The sequence below is a fragment of the Oryza glaberrima genome, chromosome 2, assembly GCF_000147395.1.
Source record: "Oryza glaberrima chromosome 2, OglaRS2, whole genome shotgun sequence".
In the NCBI taxonomy this organism is placed as follows: Eukaryota; Viridiplantae; Streptophyta; class Magnoliopsida; order Poales; family Poaceae; genus Oryza; species Oryza glaberrima.
Window position 1 is genome coordinate 19,055,596 of NC_068327.1, and position 18,980 is coordinate 19,074,575.

Here is an 18,980-nt window from a genome sequence, read left to right on the forward strand (position 1 = left end):
TATACATGTCTAGATCACGTGATTCGGTTCTGCTAGTTTACTTGTTTAATGTCATGATCTATTTACAAAATAAATTAAATATATATGTGTTTATATTTCCAACAGTTCCAACTATGAGGATGATGTTGTGGACGGTTTGGAACTTAAAGTGACATGCTAGCCATGGTAACTAGGGAAGCACGGACCAACCCGTGAACCCGCTTGTAGATAAAATTAGTGGGTAACCCTACCAATTTGACATATAAATGGATTTATGGGTCAACTCACTTGCATCTTTAGATGCGGCAAGCTCGTCCACGACGCGGAAACCCACTGGTTACCACTTATTTTACATACTAGGTGAAATCCTGTGTTGCTACGAGAGTTTACTATGATAACAATAAGTAAAAATAATGTGTAATATAGCTTAAACAACATAAGTTGATGTGATTTAAATTTAAGTTGTATATAAAATGATGATTCAAATATAAAAATAAAGATGATGTGGCTTTATGAGAGAATAAAAGAAGGAAGATAATTTAGACCATATATCTAAGGGCTTAAAAAGAGATGATATAGCTTAATGAGATAAGAAAATGATAGATAATTTGAACCATAGATTAATCATCTAAAGACTAAAAACAATTGATGCGATATGACTTAATGAGAAATAACATTAATTAAGTGAGGATGAACTATATAGGTATATAAGATATTATAAAAAATGATAGAGAGATATATTGAAATATTATATGAATTGTGTGGGATGATTTTACATGCTTACATTTTAAATCTCTAAAATTTAATAAATTATACAATTATAGATAATATAGCATTCTTGCATGATGCTTAACTGTAATACTACTAATTATTAGTGGATGATGATGTAACATATTTGAATTTTAAGTTTTAAGAATTACAATTTTAAGTTTTAAGAATTACAGGGTTATAAATTGGAAAAAGTACGAATTACCCTCCTGAACTATCGCGGTCGACCGAATTACACTCATAAAACCGGACATTTTACACCCTCAACTAGTTTTACTGGACAAATAACCTCCCTGAATCAATCCGGAGTGGTTTTACGCCTACGTGGCAGTCTAGTCAGCAATACTTTTTATTAAAAAAAGTCAGTGGGGCCCACCTGCCAGATTCTATCTCCTCTCTCTCTCTTTCCTCTTCCACCTCTCTCTATCTCTCTCACGCCGAAGGCCGACGAGGAACCCACGCGCCGACGGAGGCCGAGGACGAGCGGCGCGCCGGCGGCTGCGAGCCTCCTCGCGGCAGAGGCCGAGTATGAGGCGCGCGCCGGTGGACGCCGCCCAATCAAGCTCACGAGCTGGGCCTCAGCGCCGGACTTGTGCAAGAAGATGGCGATGGTCGATGAGCGGCAGCCGGCGCCGGACTTGCGCGAGAAAATGGCGAGCGCGGCGGCCGGACTCATCGTCTTGGAACGACACCCACAAGAAGATGACGAGTCTGCATGTAGTTTTCCTATTTATGTTGATAACAAACCAGAAAAGTAGCAGCAGCAGTACGCGGCACCAAAATCTCGTCTTCCTCCGTGTACTGATTTGATCCAATCTTCTGAGTGTTTGTTGGCAGCTAGAAGTAGGTTGTTAGGATTTTCCGGGCGTGGCTGACAAAGTGTGAGAAAGCATGACAGCGGCAGCGGGCTCGTCACTGCCTGCGCGCGAGCTCCGGCTCCGCCGCCGTTGCATCCGCTTTTACCCGAGTTCCACCGTTGGCGGCCAGGCGAGCGCATGCAGGAGTGCTTCGGCCGACAACGTGCTGCTGTGCCGACGAGGAGGAGGACGCCCGGCCGGCGAGCTTGACGGACTTGCCGCCGCCGCCCGAGCTCCTCCGTGCGGGAGTACTTCCGCTACCGCGTAGCGACTTGCTGCGATGTTATGCCGACAAGGAGGTGGAGGCCCGGCTGGCGAGCTCGACGGGCTGGCCGCCGCCGCGTGCTTCAGCAGCATCCCCTGAGCTCCACCGATGGCCGACGGGCGAGCGCATGCAGGAGTTCTTCGGCACAGCGCGGCGAGATAGAGAGAGGGGAAAGAGATAGAGAGGAGAGAGAATCTGGCAGGTGGGCCCCACCGACTTTTTTAATAAATAATTGCTGACTAGACTGCCACGTAAGCGTAAAACCACTCCGGATTGATTCAGGGGGTTATTTGCCCGGTAAAAATAGTTGAGGGTGTAAAATGTCCGGTTTTGTGGTTCATGGGGGTAATTCGGTCGACCGCGATAGTTTAGAGGGTAATTCGTACTTTTTTCTTATAAATTTATAGTAAGAGATGATAAGTAGGTTCGTGAGTGAGCCCGCTTGCATCTCTACGTGTAACCACCAATAATGGGTATACCTATTGTTGATGGTTTTAACTATGAGCTATACCAGAAGCGTATGGTATATTTGAATCTGAAGACCTTTTAGGTGACGTGCATATATAAGATAAATAAATTAAAATAATGTTGTACTTCTAATACGCTTAAAGCATTATACACGGGCATAATTAACATGCGCCGATTTTCTAGTTTATTATGTGGGCCAGTTTCGTACTTCCTGGTTAAGTAAACTAGCCGCAATGTCGACTTTCCAATCCTCATCCGTTCAAATTGAGGTGCACCGTAATGTCGACTGCGCAACCCGCTCGATCAGTAACGAACTGATGAGCTGAGCTTGGAAAAGGAAAAAGGCCGAAAGGAGATACTCCGTAGTACTCCCTCCGTTTCAAAATGTTTAACATCATTAACTTTTTAGTACATGTTTGACTGTTCGTCTTTTTAAAAAAATTTGTGAAATATGTAAAATTATGTGTACATGAAAGTATATTTAACAATGAATCAAATGATATGAAAAGAATAAATAATTACTTAATTTTTTTAATAAGAAGAATGGTCAAACACGTGTTAAAAAATCAAAAATCAACGGTGTCAAACGGAGGGAGTATAAAGCAAGTCAAAGCATCCGCCGACATGTGATTAAACACTTATAACGATTATTTGACATTGAGCAGAGGTCGCTTTTACATACTCCGCACAAAGTCAAACCACATCCATAACACCATAACCAACACGCCGCTTCAGTTTAGCTTTATCGACGTATTCTTCTTCTTCAAACGCATCCAGATGACTTGCGCATTGTTTGACAAGTGTTCCACAGCAAGAAAGACAGAGATTCAGCAATGCAGATTGCAAGTGGCTTTTCAGTAGTCACCATGTTCATAAATAAATTTCAGAATATCGCAGCAGCCTTTGAACTGGTGATCGGCAAACCAGTTGGGCACTTGAGCGTGTCTGCAAACCAACCAAGCATTGGTCAACTGAAGTTGAATCGGCGAGCGTGCAGTTGGTAGCTCGCCCACTGGGGCAGCTACAGCTGCTGCAAACTGCATCTGCAAAATACTCCTAGAACAGGTAAGCTGCACACAGGTGAGCATTGCAGGGGGAGCAGGCTAGTCTGGATAATGCAAATGTCAACGGAGACTGGTATGAAACAATTGAATTAACACAACTGCATCTATAAAATGAGATCTATCTTGGACCTAACAACAGCAAGATCGGCAGAAGATCTCCAAGCTACTAGTAGCATGGACTCTTTGCGTGTGTTGATAACTGATAAAGTGTAGAGTTCCAGAAGTTGACTAACTCCAAACAAATTTCTTTCAATAACATGACAAATATTACTTGGTCCATGGACTCGTGGAGAACCGGTGCGTGGTAAGCCGCAATGCCAACGTCCAACGGTTGGGTTCTTCAGATTAGTCAGACAAAGTCGAGGATAAAGTGCATGATTGAAGAAAAATATGAGGATCAGTGTGTTTCCTTCAACTGTGAACTAAAATATGAGCTATGCAGATAGAACAAACTGAACCGAGAAGATTGTTCCAAAACAGCAATGCATTTATACACAAAAAATAATAGGGCTCCCAAAATAATACTGTAGTTTCAGTGTCACTACCCTAAGATGATAAGATTCTACTTACTACCAGGCAAGCTTTCTTTGACTTGCTGAATCAGCACCATGGCAGGCGTTGAACCACTTTGACAAAAGAGGGGAAAAAAGCCCGTGACTTTGCATCAATTCAGTGCCACATGCAAAATTGTAACAGCTCATATGCAGCCTGAATCGCAAACGCCAAAGAAGAAACAATAACCTTGTTTGTTCGATTTCCCCATCAGAAGGATTTTGTTTTGTATTTTGACATGTGGAAATTCGAGACGATAGTGCAATTCCGAAAGAAAAAGGACAACCTATCAAACTCAACGGGCCGTCTCCAAATTTGCTAGAGAATGCAATATGTCGGGAAACAAGTCAACCCAAATATTGTATTCTGTATGTATGGTTGGTATCAAACTAACCAGTATCGCATTTGTCTGTTTGGGCCAACATGATTACAATAGCACACTGCTACACTGAAGAAATGGTAGATTAGTAGGTAAGACAAGTACAAATTGTTTGTTGGAATATCCAGATGTGTGCTTGGACCAAACCAAAATTACATTGTGCCCTACATTATCAAATACTACCAGTGATTGCAATTTTAGAATGAAATTTCATCCCCCGCCGGCAAGCACATATCTCGCCCGAAATTTTCGGGTTTTTTTTTCCATTTTTTTGTGAAATTGGTCAAAAAAAAAATTCAAATTCTTCGAAATTCGTCAAATTTTCAAAAAAAAAAAGGCCAAAAAAGTACCGAAATTTCAGAGATTTTGGTTCTTTTGGCCACCCCCGGCAAAAATCACAATGTTGAGATTGCTAACCCTGACTACTACAACACCCAGCTTGATGCATGGCTGAAAAACCACTTTATCTTGTTATTATGCAAACTATGTGGTTTAGACTGTAGAGATTGCCAAAATTAACAAGTGACCAACACCATATCCTTTAACCTTTATCGATTTGTGCAGAAAGAGAACTATAATTAATAGTAACAAAGAGGGAGGGGAGGGTTCGCGAACCAGTAGAAAACGGCTCTCTTTGCCCTGAGCACGTTGCTCCCGTTCTTCATAAGGATTGGGTTGCTCTGCCCGGTGAGTGCGCGCCCCTCGTGCGTGTGTAGCCTATCTCCTTTCTTCTAGTCGGCGTGCACGCGATCACGCCGCACTTTTCCAACTGCAACTAGTATAGCAAATGCAGTGAGAATTATAAATAAAATCGCATGCTTTTCCAAGTGCAAGTAGGCAAATGCAGCGAGGATTATAAAATTGCATGGAATGGAAGGTGAGCGAAAGGAATACTGAACACATAAACAAGCAAAAACACGATCCATCAGAGCGTCCGGCCTGTGTGCTCGCTTCTCGACCAGTGCTGATTGACCAACCAAAACCTCCGATCACCTTGTCCCGTACTGAAAATGCTCCGTTTTTGACTTGTGCAGAGTTCACTATCGTTGCCACGACCATGGTGACGATGGCATCACACTCCGCCATTGCAATGGACAGATAAATATTCCCCCCCAAGCTCTTTGTCTTCTCCTGCTCCTCCCGATCCCAATCCGCCATTGGTGGGCGCCAAGCTCAGCTCGTTGCTCTTCTTCTTCTTCCTCACTCGCTGCCCACTCATTGGGAAAAATCCGAGCTCGGATTGAGGTTTCTTGGTAAGACGGACAGCCATGGAAGCGGTGAGGTGTTTTGTGGTGTTGTGCGTGGCTGTGGCGGCGGCGCTGGCTTCTTTGGGTGGCGGTGCGGTTGATGCGGCGGCGGCGGCGGCGGCGGCGGCGCAGGAGATGCGGCGAGGCTTCTCGGTGGCGCACGACCGGTCCTACTCGCAGTTCGAGCAGGTGCTGTCCGACCCCACCGGCGTCTTCGCCCTCGGCTTCCTCCGCGTCAACTCCACCATGCTCGACCTCGCCGTGGTCCACCTCCCCTCCTCGTTCCCGCTCTGGCGCGCCATCCCCGACCGCCCCGCGCAGTGGTCCGCGCCCGCTTCGCTCTCCTTCGACGGCGACCTCGTCCTCACCGACCCCGCCGCCAACAAGGTCCTCTGGTCCGCCGGGGCCGCCGCCGGAGCCGGCGGCGACCGCGTGGTGCTCCTCAACACCTCCAACCTCCAAATCCAGAGCGGCGGCGGCGGCGGCGACGGCGGCTCGTCGCCCGGTATCGTGTGGCAGAGCTTCGATGCCCCATCGGAGACCATCGTGCAAGGCCAGAACCTCACCTCCGCGACGGCGCTCTACACCTCCGACCGCCGCTTCTCCATGCGGATGGGGACCAGCTACTTCGGGCTCTACATCGAGCCGCCCGCGTCGTCGTCCGGCGGCGGCGGCGTCGCGGCGGCGATGTACTGGAAGCACACGGCGCTGCAGGCCAAGGCCGCGATCGTGGACGGCGGCGGCCCGACGTACGCGCGCGTGGAGCCCGACGGCTACCTCGCCATGTACCAGAAGGAAGGGCCACCCGCCGACGTCCTCTCCTTCGACACCTTCAACCATGGCGTGCGGGCGCTCCGCCGCATGACGCTCGAGGCCGACGGCAACCTCCGCGCCTACTACTGGGACAGCACCGGCTCCCGGTGGGTGCTCGACTACACCGCCATCACCGATCCGTGCGGCCTGCCAAGCACCTGCGGCGCCTACGCCGTCTGCGTGCCGCCCAGCGGCCGGTGCGCGTGCCTGGCCAACGCGACGGACGTCTCGGGATGCGCCGCCGCAAACGTCGGCGGCGGCGGCGGCCTCTGCGGCCGCACGGGCGGCGAGGTGGGCGGGCTGTACTGGGAGGTGCGGAGGCAGCGCGTGGAGCCGGCGAACAAGGAATTCCTGCCGTTCGAGCACTCGCCGTCGGCGGCGGACTGCGAGGTGCGGTGCGCGCGCAACTGCAGCTGCTGGGGCGCCGTCTACAGCAACGGCACGGGGTACTGCTACCTCATGGACTACCCGGCGCAGATGATGGTGGCCGCCGACGAGAGGAAGGTGGGGTACTTCAAGGTGAGGAGCCTGGAGGAGGCGGCGGCGGCGAGCGGGGGCGGGAGGGCGGCCGGTGTCAAGGCGGCGCTGCTTGCCGTCGGCGTGACGGTGCTGGTCGCCGCGGCCGCGTTCGGGGCGTACAGGGTGTGGAAGCGGAGGTGCCGGACGGCCGTGGACGCCAGGCGGCAGGTCGTCGCCGACGACGAGGGGCTCTCGCCGGGCCCGTACAAGAACCTCGGATCCTTCAGCTCCGTCGAGCTCTCCAGCTCCTTCCGGAGGTAGCCAGCCAGCCACCTGAGATGTGGTGTGATTGATTAGATCGATGAGATCGCTGGGAAACAGACGCCGTGGACGGAGAAGGCAAGGCAAAGGGCGGCGGCGGCGGCCGCTGATCGGAAGAGGCAGGCCCAAATTACGGTGGCGATGACTTGGGCTAGTGGGCTAGTTCTGTTTTTGGAGGGAATGAGGGATGTCTCTTGTATGATTTCGGCCAGTTTTGATCTTTTCGTTAGGCCCATCATATTATCCTCGGGCCATTTTCTTTCCTGTACAAATTTGCCCCTCCATCTAAAAAAAGGAAATTTCTTCCATGCTATGGTGATTTGTGAACACATTGGTCCCCATCGTTTGGCTTATTTTCTAATAAGCCAAAACGACTTATTAGAAAATAAAAATAAATTTGTAGATGAAACTTTTATAAATGTGTTGTTTGTGACTTAAAAGCCAATGTTGTAAAAGAAACTACGTTAAAAATATCTCAAAATCAATCTTAAAATTAAGTTTGAAAATTCAAAATTTGACTTTTGATTAGGCCATCCGATGGGAGCCATTATACCATCTCATCAAGTCATTATTATGCAAAATTTACCGTCAGATTATACATCATCATGCAAAATTGTAATGTCAGAATTTACACAAATACTCCCTCCATTTCAAAATATAAGGCACAACCACTCTTGACCCAAAGACTAAAAAACAATTATTACCGCCTCTTTGTTTGAATCAATCCAACTAATACAGTACATGAACCCAATAGAATTAAACATCTTGTGAGTGTATGATTTAAAAAACAATAATTTAAGAGAGGAGAGATGCTAATTAATTACTATGCATATATGCATGCATTATATTATGAAACACTTTTAAAAAGTAGTTGTGCCCTATATTTTAGAACGGAAGGAGTAACTGTTAATCTTGTCTTACCAACGTTAAAACACAGGGAGCTTAACTGATTAGTCTTCAGCAATTTTGAACTTAAAACACAGGGGGCTTGACTGATTAAATTCGGTAAATTTTGAACTCAAGGGGCTTAACTGATTAAACTTGAACAATTTTGAACTTAAAACACAGGGGGCTTAACTGACTAAACTTGAGCAAATTTTGAACATAAAACACAGGGGGCTTAACTGATTAAACTTGGGCAAATTTTTAACTCAGGGGGCTTAACTGATTAAACTAACACAGGGGACTTGACTGATTAATTAAACTTAGGCAAATTTTGAACTCAAGAATCGGCAGTGCTTGCTGCAAGGGCCTAACTGCTAAAATAAGGGTAACTCATAAGAATTGAAGGTCTTTTCTGCAAAAGCCGAGGAGCTGAACTGCAAAATCCAAGGAGCAAAATTTAAATTTGAAGAATTGGCAGGGGCCGCGCGAACGCGTACCCCCTCTACCACAAATTATGACGTCCACTCTCCCACTTGGGGAGATGGTAAGCCAGCGCACCCACCAAGTGCAATGTGGGCCACTAGCCTAGGCCATGACCCTTCATGATCGGCCATAGACCCCGTCCAGGTAAGTATGTAGCAACGGTGCACCTGGCCTTGGTTTTATAGCGTGCTCTCCCGCCCCAGCCTCCTCGAACAAGCGATGTGGTACTAAAAAAACGCTCCTGCGTGCTGCGGTTTGGAAGCCGGGGAATTCGAGTCCGGACACAGCATATGGGCCGTATTGTGTGCAGGCCTTCTCGTTTGGGCCAGATTTATACATACACCCCGAAGAGCAGCAGAAGAGAGTAAAAAGGAATAAGTTCACTTCATGACCCTTAAATGTGATCGAAATCTAATCCATGACCATAAACTACAAAACCTGATATCTCGACCCCCAAACTCCTAAAAACGGTGCAATTTGACTCCCTGGACAATTTTGGGAGGCTGTTTTGCTGACGTGGCGCCTACGTGGCAATATTGACCGAGTCTTTATTACACGTGGCGTTGACGTGGCACCTACGTGGCGGTAGAAATAAAAAATATGTGTGGGACCCGTTTTTCATTCACGCACATAAAAAATGTGGGGGCCACTGACATATGGGCCCCACATGTCATCCTCCTTCCTTCTTCCTCCTCCCTCTCTCCTTCTCTCTCTTTCCTCCCCTTCTTCGGTGCGGGGAGCGGCGGTGATGGTCGATGGCGGTGGGGACGAGGTGGTGGGGAGCGGCAGCTGTGGCGGTGGGGACAAGGCGGAAGGGAGTGGCGGCTGTTTCGGTGGGGACGAAGCAGTGGGGGGCGGCGGCAGTCGGTGGCCATGGGGACGAGGCAGTGGGGAGCGGCATCTGTGGTGGTGGGGACGAGACGGAGGGGAGTGACGGCAGGGAGCGGCGGCGGCGGCGGCGGTCAGGAGGAGCGGCGATGGTGGTGGGGATGAGGCGGAGGGGAGCGGCGACGGCTGTGGCGGTGGGGAGCGGCGGCTGTGGTGGTGGGGACGAGACGGAGGGGAGCAGTGGTAGCTGTGGGTGTGGGGAGCGGTTCTCCGGCGAGCGTCACGCTCATGGCGCTGATCGACGAGATGGGGTCGACGTCGTGGAGGAAGTCGACCGGCGGGGGTTGCCCTTGGCGTCGTCAACGGCTGAAGACGGAGGCGGAGGTTGAAGGCGGCGGTCCACGCGCTCGAAGCCGGCGGCGCAGCCGTGCTGGCGTGGAAGAGGGAGGCGGCCACTTGGGGCCGCTGCGAGACGAGCAGGACAGCGGCGGCGGCCACAAGTTCCGGCCTTCGAGCGCCCGCCACCGCCGCCGCTCCGGCCTTCCACCGCTCGCCGCCGCCGCTCGAGCCCACTGCCGCCGCCGCTGCCGCCGCATGTGAGAAAGAGAGAGAAGGGAGTGAGGGAGGAGGAAGGAGGACTGACATGTGGGCCCCACATGTCAGTGAGCCCACATTTTTTTTTGTTTGAATGACTAATGGGTCCCACGTATATTTTTTATTTCTACTGCCACGTATGTGTTACGTCAACGCCACGTGTAACAAAGACCCAGTCAATATTGCCACGTAGGCGCCACATGGCGCCACGTCAGCAAAACCGCCTCCCAAAACCGTCCAGGGAGTCAAATTGCACTGGTTTTAGAAGTTTGAGGGTCGAGATATCCGGTTCAATAGTTTAGGGTCATGGATTAGATTTCAATCACATTTGAAGGGTCGTGAAGTGAACTTATTCCGAGTAAAAATACCAACTTTTCCAATCTTATAAGGACAACATGTGAAATGATCAAATCAAGTCCATTGGATTCAAGAATGTACATGCAAGTATACTACGAAGCGGGAAAAAAAACTACCATGTCTCGAACTAGAACTGAAATCAGAAGCCTGTAAAAACAATGTTAATAACAATTAAACAAGACTGGCCCCTACGTGATCCTAAACACATCATAATCCCTTCTCGACCAACCATCCATCTGGCGTATAACAGCTGGTACACGTGTCAGACTACAGCACTGCTTCGCTGCCTCTCTATGCAACAGTAGTCATCGATGGCCCGCGGCAGCGGCAGGAGGAGGAGGATGAGGATGTTCTTCTGCCTGTCCGCCGGCGGCGGCGGACGGCGCGGGCTGCTCATCGGAGACGACGATCTCCAGCCGATCGTCTGCGGCTGCCGCCGGTTGGAGCGCGTCGGCGTCCGACGACGAGGACGCGGTGGCGGAGAGCTGCTGCTGCTGCTGCCGGAAGGTTGCACGCGCGGGGGCCGGGGTGGAGGCCCTGGCGGCGGCGGGGGGGCAGTAGAGGGGCGGCGGCAGCATGGCGGCGGGGGCGGGGGGTGGGTGCTTGGCGTTGGCGGCGGCGGCGCGGAGGGAGGCCCGGCAGACGGGGCAGGTGGAGTGCTGCCTGAGCCAGGCGTCGATGCAGGCGACGTGGAAGGCGTGGCCGCAGGAGGGGAGCACGCGCACCACGTCCTTCGCCTCGTACTCCTCCAGGCACACCGGGCACCTGCGCGCGCGCGCCAAAGATTACGTCAGTTTTACCCCCCCCAACAGCAAATTAAGCCGACATCAGAAACCGTATTGTCTTGCTTTTTCTATAAAAAAAAGGATATAAATTGTTTTAGAACAATCTAGAGTTTTGTTATTTGCTCACGGCATTCTTAATTCAATTCGGCACTTTGGGCGACAAGGAATATATACCCACCCATAAAAAATATTTAATATATATTGAAGTGAAAAATATGTGCAATGAGTAGTACTTAAAAAATAATCATATTTATCGAGAGAAAGAGGAGTTAAGATAAACGGAACCAAGCGTGGGAAGCTAATTAATTCATTGTATTGATTTCTCATTGGCAATCAATATAAATTCACCAGTATATACAAATATTCATTTGATTAAGATATAAGTAACAATACGACACTATAAAATGCTTCTCTAGAGCACCACATAATTAATGAACTATTATGACGATATATCAGGTTCCTTTTAAGGCCCTTTTTCTGCGGAATGGAATATAAACAATATATGCAAAAAAAAAATTGAATGGTTGAATAATTTGTAATACTTATTTAAGAGTATACACAAATTTATTAACTATTATAAAATTTAAAATGGATTTAAAACAATATTTTAAGAATTTCATATGTAGCTCGAGAAGCATGACACTAAATAGAATGCGACGTCCATGGCTCCACCATTAGATAATGAATGTAGTGAAGTTGGTACGAAACTCAAGTGTGAACGTAACTATGCCGTTGATTTTTTTTACTCGCCCGCCCAACATGCGGTGCTTGCAGCTTCGCGAGGCTTCTACTGGAAGCTGCTAGCGTCTTTTGAGTACTGAAGTATGAATCGAACGGTTCATACAGTTTGCTTCCTGCATCTAACGGTGGACAATTTGCAGCTTACGTCGCTAAATTAGGATTCAAGAAAGATCAATTCTTTCACTACTTTAGATTTGCCAAGAGACAACTTCAACCATTATTTTAAGAACTACATTATAAAAAAGTAGTGTGCACTCTCTACTGGTATAAAACAATCTGAATCATTGATCTCGTTTGATTAGAGGGTTTCAGATATATTACTACCACCTCAATAAACAACAATAGTAGAAACATGGAGGGTATTATTATAAAAAGAAAGATGCAAAGAGGTATAATTGTCATTTAGCCGTGATTAAACTTTTTTTTCTCCCTTTTTAGCTTTTCCGATAGAATATGAGCGAAGCCATCGCAATGAATGATTATAGAACGATTTAGCCGAGAAAAAATAATACATAAATACTCCCTCTGTATCACAATGTAAGTCATTCTATCATTTCCCACATTCATATTGATGTTAATGTAGAAAATGCTAGAATAACTTAAATTGTGAAATGGAGGAAGTAATAGTTACTCTTAATCATGGTATTAGTAAATTATTAATTTGTCTATAATAATACTGGTAGTATAATACTACAGTATTTTAATATATCCTCTAAGAGAGTGAAAACTTTACGGAATACAATTTTACAGGTTGTGTCATATTGCAACAAAGGTAACGTAAGTTCAAAGTAAAATATGTCTATTGCAACTAAGGTAACATACGCTCAAAGTAAGTAAAATTATCCAGTTTAAAATAGAAACATTAATTAAAATATGGTTCAAAATATCGATATAAAAGATGGCCCAAAATTTACATTTATAGAGAAGTGATATGTTCCTAACTTTGAAAGTCAAAACAACTTTTGGTAGGAGTACAATAAAGGGCAACATAGTACACTAAACAACCCCCTCCCTATTAATATAAGCCATAATTATAGTATTAGTGACCACTTTCGATCTGACTTTGTCTCTCTGGTACGTCAAGCACAAATGCACAATTGACTATTTCTGAAATTGATAGGCCATCATGGCCTTTATTGGTAAGATAAGGGCAGTTCGAACCCAGAGAACCACTAAACTATCTTGCTTCTGTTAACTAATATCCATAACCCATCATATAGTTTCCAGTTTCGAGGTGATCTTCCCCATTTTGCACTTCTACTTCAGTCTAATGCCAAAAAAACAGGTTTCTGTGACTTCGATCTTACAGAACATTATATTTTTTTTCAAGTAAAGCCAAGTCCAGATCATCTTGATTCTTAAGTAAAGCTAGCTAAATCCGCAAAATTCTTATATATAAAAAGCAAATCCGCGCAACAAGACCGTTGCACTCTAAACTATATTTAAATTAAGAGAACATGTGATTTATACCAGGGCGAAAGCTATCAGCCAATGTACCTATTATCTCTTTATCTATCTATTTTACTCTCTCCGTTCTTAAAAAATATTTACCATTTTAGTCTAAAGATTTATCTCATAAAACTTTCTTTTAAGTGGGCCCATTAGACATTTTTAATACAACTTCAATATTCTTTTTCTTGTTTAGCCATTGAACCAGCAATGCTCCCTCCTCGTCGTCCTCATTTTCTCTTCGCATTAATGAATAACAAATAACATTTTAATCTCTTACTTAATCTACCTTTGACTCGCTAGAACAATCGTCCCTTAGGATGGAGGGAGTATATTGCTAAGAAAACATAGTGAACCATCACATTTGTTTCGAGATCTTAGAAATTACTAAATTAATATATGAGGAAAACATAAATATTTGTAAAATTTTATCGCATTGAATCTAGATTATAACCTGAAAAATCGATCAATCTATATAGGTTATATACATGTATTTTTATTCATTATCTAAAATTAGTTATATACAATATAATTATATTAATTATATTTATAGAACTACAAATAAGACCCCTACATAAATACAATTTTTTAAGGAATTAATAAAATTATTTTTCTAAACAATTTTTAATCTAGCTTTCTGTAATTGTCAACGAAATTCAGCAAGTTGTGATCGATCGTAAAGAAAAAGAAATGATTCAGAAAAAAGAAGAGCTCTCTACTGCTAAAAAATAAAAAGAAAGCGGCCAGCTGCCGTAAAAGGAAAAGGGCCACACGAATTTTGTTTCGCCACGCCATCGCTAGATACGCTCGCGCACAAAGCGAATTCGTCTCGCCTGACGTGATGCATTTCTAGCTAGCTACTGTACTAGCTAGTTGTTGTTGGTATATCCGCGACGAGAAATTAAATTTGGTCGAATAATCGTGGCATGAGCGCGTGAGATTAAAGCCAATTTAAAACCCAACAAAAAGAGGGAGGGATTAATTGGTGGTGCCTTAACTGCGATTCCTCCAGCGCCGCCGCCGCGCGAGGCCGCGAGCCGCCGTCGCCGAACTTGGCCGTCGGGAAGCTCGTCACCACCGCCGGCTCCAGCCCGCGGATCCCGCGCTCCACCTGCGCGCGCGCGCGCCATGCGAACCGATCACAAACACGCTCGTACGTACGTAGCACGAACGATCAACGAGAGGATGGGGTTGCTGCGTACGTACGCTGAAGGCCGGGAAGGCGTCGCCGTGCGCCGCCGCGGCTGCGGCGGCGGATTGGCCCGCCCTGAGGTGGATGCGGGCGCAGAGCAGCCTGACGAAGATGAAGAGCACGAAGAAGGCGCTGACGGAGAAGGCCATCACCGTCGTCACCGTGTTCATGCTCATGCCGCCGCCGCCGCTCGTCGACTTCTCCGCCGGCGAGGACATTCGCCCTCCAGCATCTCACTCCGGGCTCCACCACCACCACCACCCAATCCGCGAGCTCAGCTAGCTCTGGATTGGATGGTATCCTCCTCCTCCTCTCCTCGCCGTCGGAGAATCAACCAATTAACCAATCAAGCAATCAATCAAATCAATCGACCAATCCACAACTCCCCGCCGTAATAAAGAGGAAGAGGATGAGAAGGGCGGAGCGCATAGCGCATAGCGGCAACAGCGAGTGTGTACTCGCCTCGCCTGCACCCGCCTCGGCCTAGGGAAATTGTTTTGTTTCCGCTACTGGTAATAATCTATGGTCATCTGCCGATTAGTTGCACGCTAATCTATCATCGTTGAGACTTGAGAGGCTAATAATCCTCAATTGTTAGAGGGGGGGGGGGGGGGGGGGGGGTTAGACTGATGATTACGCCCACTGATAATCAATCAATGGATGGGTTAGTTTAATTAATGAACTTAGCAGCTGCTGCTGCTGCTAGGTGGGACCTCGCTTTCAGACGTCCCCCGCGGCCGCGGCCCGCCCCGCTCGCGGGGCCGTGGTGCCCATGCACGCGCCCGTCCACGTTGCGTGTGTGATTGATGCGTTTAGCCCAGCGACTAGCTGCTTCGCCGTGCCGTGTCCGCGCGCTCCCCTCCATTGCCGTCGCCTCCTCCTCTCCTCGTTTTTTACCTAGATAATTACATATTTCCTCCGTTTCACAATATAAGTCATTTTAACATTTTCTACATTTATATTGATGTTAATGATATATATGTCTAGATTTATTAATATTAATATAAATGTGAAAAATAATAGAATAAATAATATTATAAAACGGAGGGAGTAGAAGATACACACGCGCGAACACATGTACACATTGTTTCAAAGATACACCACTACACATACCCAGGTAGAAATGTAAGCGGCCCACGAACCCACTTATATATCCTACACACGGCCGGTGACACGGGTGGCCCTTGCTGACGTGGGCTATCCGTGTGCGGAGTGCGGACGTGGCAAGTACAACCGGATCGAGCGGATGGCACGGCACGGCGGATCGCGGGTGAAAAACGGTGTCCTTTTTTTTCAACTGTGGTTTCATTAATCGAAGCGCCAAAGTTCTTTTGAGTACCAGGTACGTGTTCAAGAATAAAATGATGGTTACAACACGTAGTATGACAAACTGCCCCGGGACTTGTCGATCGATGAGGCGAGGTTGGAAAACTTATAAAAACTGATCGGTCAGGAATACGTCAACGTATTTGATACTGTTTCCTCTGAAGAATCCAGTTCAGGAATAAAGCCCCGAGGAAAAAAAAAAGAGCTTGATGACACGATCTGTCAATTAGTACGCATTTGCTGCCAAATTAATCCTGTTTCGAGCCCTCTAATTGGGAAAAAAAAAGGATTTCTCTTGACAATGACGTTGCAATTAAACTGAACCATACAGAATAGATAAACTCGTGATCCCATCAGCTATATCAAACGCGACGACACATGTGAGGTCACACAAATTTGGCTCATCCTCGTGTCATAAAAAAAAAGAAGAAATTGCACACTGCAAACAAGCTCTTTGTGGTGGCAGCCATGGGCCCCCAAAAGCCCAAGTCTAGTAGAGGGACTCTACCGTTTTGTTCAGCTCTTCGAGCTTCTTCATCCGCAGCCGCTCGCTCTCGCCCACAAGCTGCTCAAGATCATATGGAAATATTTAATGAGAGTATAACATAATATATTCAGAAGAATAAATATATAATGTACCAAAAAACATTACTATAAGAACTGCAGCGTGTAGTAATGATCTTCTGAATATATTATGAAATGGGTATTATAATACCCACTTCACAATATTATTCGTCTAGTTTAAACTTTACAAGTTGTTCCGTGTTTATCCATCGAGTAAATTAAGATATACAATTGTGTATTTCCACTGTCTATCTTTGCTATAAATGGTGAAAAAAAAACTTAATTAATTAACATATATCATCTGCTAGTGGGAATCTTGCTCTATTAACGGTGGTTAGGCATTTAGAGGAAGTTTTGGACAAATATACATTAGGCCCAACCTTGTTGATGAAGATTTGAGACAAAGGCTGGATGTTGTCTTGTTGCTTGGGAATTTTGGGCTAGGCCCGAAAATTATAACTGGACCTTCAAATGGAAGTAGGCATCAACTTTAAACAATTTTGGCGCAAAAAAAAAACAGAAACCTCCATTTGGTACTCCATGGGTAGGTGAAAATAATTGGAGGATTCTTGTGATTGGTTGAGAAAAGAAAGTAGGTGAAAAAATTAAATAGAGAATAGTTGTAATTGGTTAAGAGAAGTTGGTAGGTGTAAAAATATAGCTTCCCTAAAAAAAGATGTAGAAATAGATTCATTTTGAGACAAGTTACTGTACTAGAAATAACTATATTTTAGTACGAATGTAGTATCAAGCTAGCTGTTCTTTGTTCTCACCCTTACCTTGGACTATTCTCATATAACTACTTCGGCTTTTTAAATATGTTTTATCAATAAAGGTATTTTAATCATGTCTTATCTTTTTACATATTTATACTATTTTTTTAATAAAATATATTATCAAACCTCACGTCGAAAAATCAAAGTCATATATTTAAAAATGGATGGAGTAAATGGTACTACCGTCGTTAGTTTCCTACATATTTTTTATGCAAACATTTCCATTTTATATTTAGATAATTGGAATCACAATTTTTTTTTGCTCCAAATAGTTCAAAGAATTTTGAACTTTTCAATGAAATTTGATCAAAATTCAAGTCAGTCCTACAACTATTTTGACTGAATATATATGCTATCTTTCCTGGGTAGCTAAAAACCACTGAAAACCGCTCTTCTGTCACTCACCTCCATCAACCTGTTCACAAGCGTTGCTTTCTCGTTGCTCTTCTCGTTGTAAGCCTCTAGGCACGCCTTGTATTCCTTCTCCTGTTTGTTTTTAGAGGGGAAAAAAAGGTTAACGCCCGGCGCATGCGGTTGAATTCGTCGTAACAAACATGTATGTACAGCTATATTGCTGAAGAAAAAGAAGAAGCAGCAAAAAAGAAAAAAAAAACACAATGGCGTCCTCACCTTCTTGAGGCAGTTCTTGCCGAGCGGCTTGAGCTGGCGGTTCACCTTGTCGATGCGCTTCCGTATCGTCTCCACCTCCCGCCGCGTCGGATCCGACATCACCTCCAGCTCCTGCAAATCAACCAACAGTTTAGCTTGCGATCAGAGATGATCGATCGCCATGGCGGACACAGGCATGCACGGACGAACAGTCGAACACTGACCTGGCGGATGAAGGCGAGGCGCTTGGTCTCCTCCTCGACCCGGCCGAGCATGGAGAACACCTTCTCCCGCACCTCCAGCTTCTTCCGCTCGATCTCCTCCTCCTTCTCCTTGAACAGCGACAGCGCCGACCGCGACGACGACTGGTCCCACTCCGACGACCCATCCTCCTCGCCGCCGCCGCCGCCGCCGCCGCCCCGCACGCACACGATCTGCATCTGCTGCTCCCTGCCGCCGCCGCCGCACTCCATGCCTCTCGCCTCTGCAGGTGCTTCTCTGCTGCTAGCTGCAACCTCTCTCTCTCTCTCTCACCAACCAATGCTAACCTTACAGCAGCGAGCAATGTGTAGGAACTAGCAGTAGCTACCCTAAGCTAACAACTCCTCTACCTTCCAAGCCTATTTATCTCTTCTCAATCTTCCTTCCTGCTGCCGCTTGGCCATGTTGATATGCACCTTTTTTTTTTTCTTTTGCTGCAGAGGATTAATGGTTGAGTACAAGTGTCCTACCTGCAGTCTCAACCTTGAAGCAAGCAGCGGCAGTGCGTATTAACAAGTTTATCAATGGCTTAATCTGACTATATCTTCATGCATGTGTCAGTCATAGCAGCTCATGTCAATGATATCATAAGACTATCTACTAGGGATTTGATGGAAGAGAGGACAGCATGATTTCACGTACATGTGATGTGAGCTGGGGAGCAAACTGTGTTAGGTGAGGCCACTGTGTCAGGGGTCGAGTAGAAGTAACTCCTGCGCAAGCCGCCCAAGTGTTTCATTCTCATGTGAGCCAATGCCTACATGTGCACTGCAGGTTGCAACCTGCCTGCTGCTTCCATTTTCATTTTGCTTGCTGCAGGTGTATCCATCTCTGACTTGGCCTTGCAGCATCAGAGACTCGAGAGTTGTTTTCCTCTTCCATTTTGATATGTCCTTGCGTTGTTATTGGGTTAACATCTCGGAGAGGAAAGCTGAGATGTCTCTTCAGCCTTCAGGGA

The 18,980-nt window shown here is 46.3% G+C and overlaps 3 protein-coding genes, 1 long non-coding RNA gene and 1 other non-coding gene across 5 annotated transcripts; 1 reads left to right on the top strand and 4 right to left on the bottom strand.

Moving 5' to 3' along the window:
• Window positions 1-2,935: 2,935 nt before the first annotated feature.
• LOC127761257 (uncharacterized) lies at window positions 2,936-5,081 on the bottom strand. The gene is made up of 2 exons (XR_008015224.1): window positions 4,948-5,081; window positions 2,936-3,282 (listed from the first exon to the last, which is right to left on the bottom strand). It is a non-coding gene; the product is annotated as an uncharacterized LOC127761257 (long non-coding RNA).
• Window positions 5,082-5,083: 2 nt separating this feature from the next.
• Window positions 5,084-7,485, top strand: LOC127761255 (PAN domain-containing protein At5g03700-like). Its single transcript, XM_052285521.1, has 2 exons — window positions 5,084-5,209; window positions 5,367-7,485. Exon 2 carries the CDS (start codon window positions 5,601-5,603, stop codon window positions 7,170-7,172), a length of 1,572 nt encoding a protein of 523 aa, XP_052141481.1. The 5' UTR covers window positions 5,084-5,209; window positions 5,367-5,600; the 3' UTR covers window positions 7,173-7,485.
• A 1,047-nt stretch (window positions 7,486-8,532) lies between these two features.
• On the bottom strand, window positions 8,533-8,692 carry LOC127764891 (U1 spliceosomal RNA). Its single transcript, XR_008016029.1, has one exon. It is a non-coding gene; the product is annotated as a U1 spliceosomal RNA (small nuclear RNA).
• A 1,673-nt stretch (window positions 8,693-10,365) lies between these two features.
• On the bottom strand, window positions 10,366-15,065 carry LOC127761589 (E3 ubiquitin-protein ligase Os03g0188200-like). The gene is made up of 3 exons (XM_052285900.1): window positions 14,501-15,065; window positions 14,293-14,405; window positions 10,366-11,084 (listed from the first exon to the last, which is right to left on the bottom strand). The coding sequence occupies exons 1-3, from the start codon at window positions 14,702-14,704 to the stop codon at window positions 10,625-10,627; spliced, it is 777 nt and encodes a 258-aa protein (XP_052141860.1). The 5' UTR covers window positions 14,705-15,065; the 3' UTR covers window positions 10,366-10,624.
• A 955-nt stretch (window positions 15,066-16,020) lies between these two features.
• LOC127761877 (uncharacterized) lies at window positions 16,021-18,550 on the bottom strand. Its single transcript, XM_052286211.1, has 4 exons — window positions 17,986-18,550; window positions 17,783-17,893; window positions 17,558-17,638; window positions 16,021-16,377 (listed from the first exon to the last, which is right to left on the bottom strand). The coding sequence occupies exons 1-4, from the start codon at window positions 18,232-18,234 to the stop codon at window positions 16,303-16,305; spliced, it is 516 nt and encodes a 171-aa protein (XP_052142171.1). The 5' UTR covers window positions 18,235-18,550; the 3' UTR covers window positions 16,021-16,302.
• Window positions 18,551-18,980: the final 430 nt, after the last annotated feature.

What these genes read in the sequence shown, in the direction of transcription:
- LOC127761589 (XM_052285900.1), bottom strand. Translation starts at nt 14,704, where the DNA reads ATGTCCTCGCCGGCGGAGAAGTCGACGAGCGGCGGCGGCGGCATGAGC. An exon ending in ACGCCTTCCCGGCCTTCAGC is followed by an intron (nt 14,406 to 14,500) that starts GTACGTACGCAG and finishes GCGCGCGCGCAG; the next exon opens with GTGGAGCGCGGGATCCGCGG. An exon ending in GCGGCGCTGGAGGAATCGCA is followed by an intron (nt 11,085 to 14,292) that starts GTTAAGGCACCA and finishes GCGCGCGCGCAG; the next exon opens with GTGCCCGGTGTGCCTGGAGG.
- LOC127761877 (XM_052286211.1), bottom strand. Translation starts at nt 18,234, where the DNA reads ATGGAGTGCGGCGGCGGCGGCAGGGAGCAGCAGATGCAGATCGTGTGC. An exon ending in GCCTCGCCTTCATCCGCCAG is followed by an intron (nt 17,894 to 17,985) that starts GTCAGTGTTCGA and finishes GTTGATTTGCAG; the next exon opens with GAGCTGGAGGTGATGTCGGA. An exon ending in TTGTGAACAGGTTGATGGAG is followed by an intron (nt 16,378 to 17,557) that starts GTGAGTGACAGA and finishes GATCTTGAGCAG; the next exon opens with CTTGTGGGCGAGAGCGAGCG.
- LOC127761255 (XM_052285521.1), top strand. Translation starts at nt 5,601, where the DNA reads ATGGAAGCGGTGAGGTGTTTTGTGGTGTTGTGCGTGGCTGTGGCGGCG.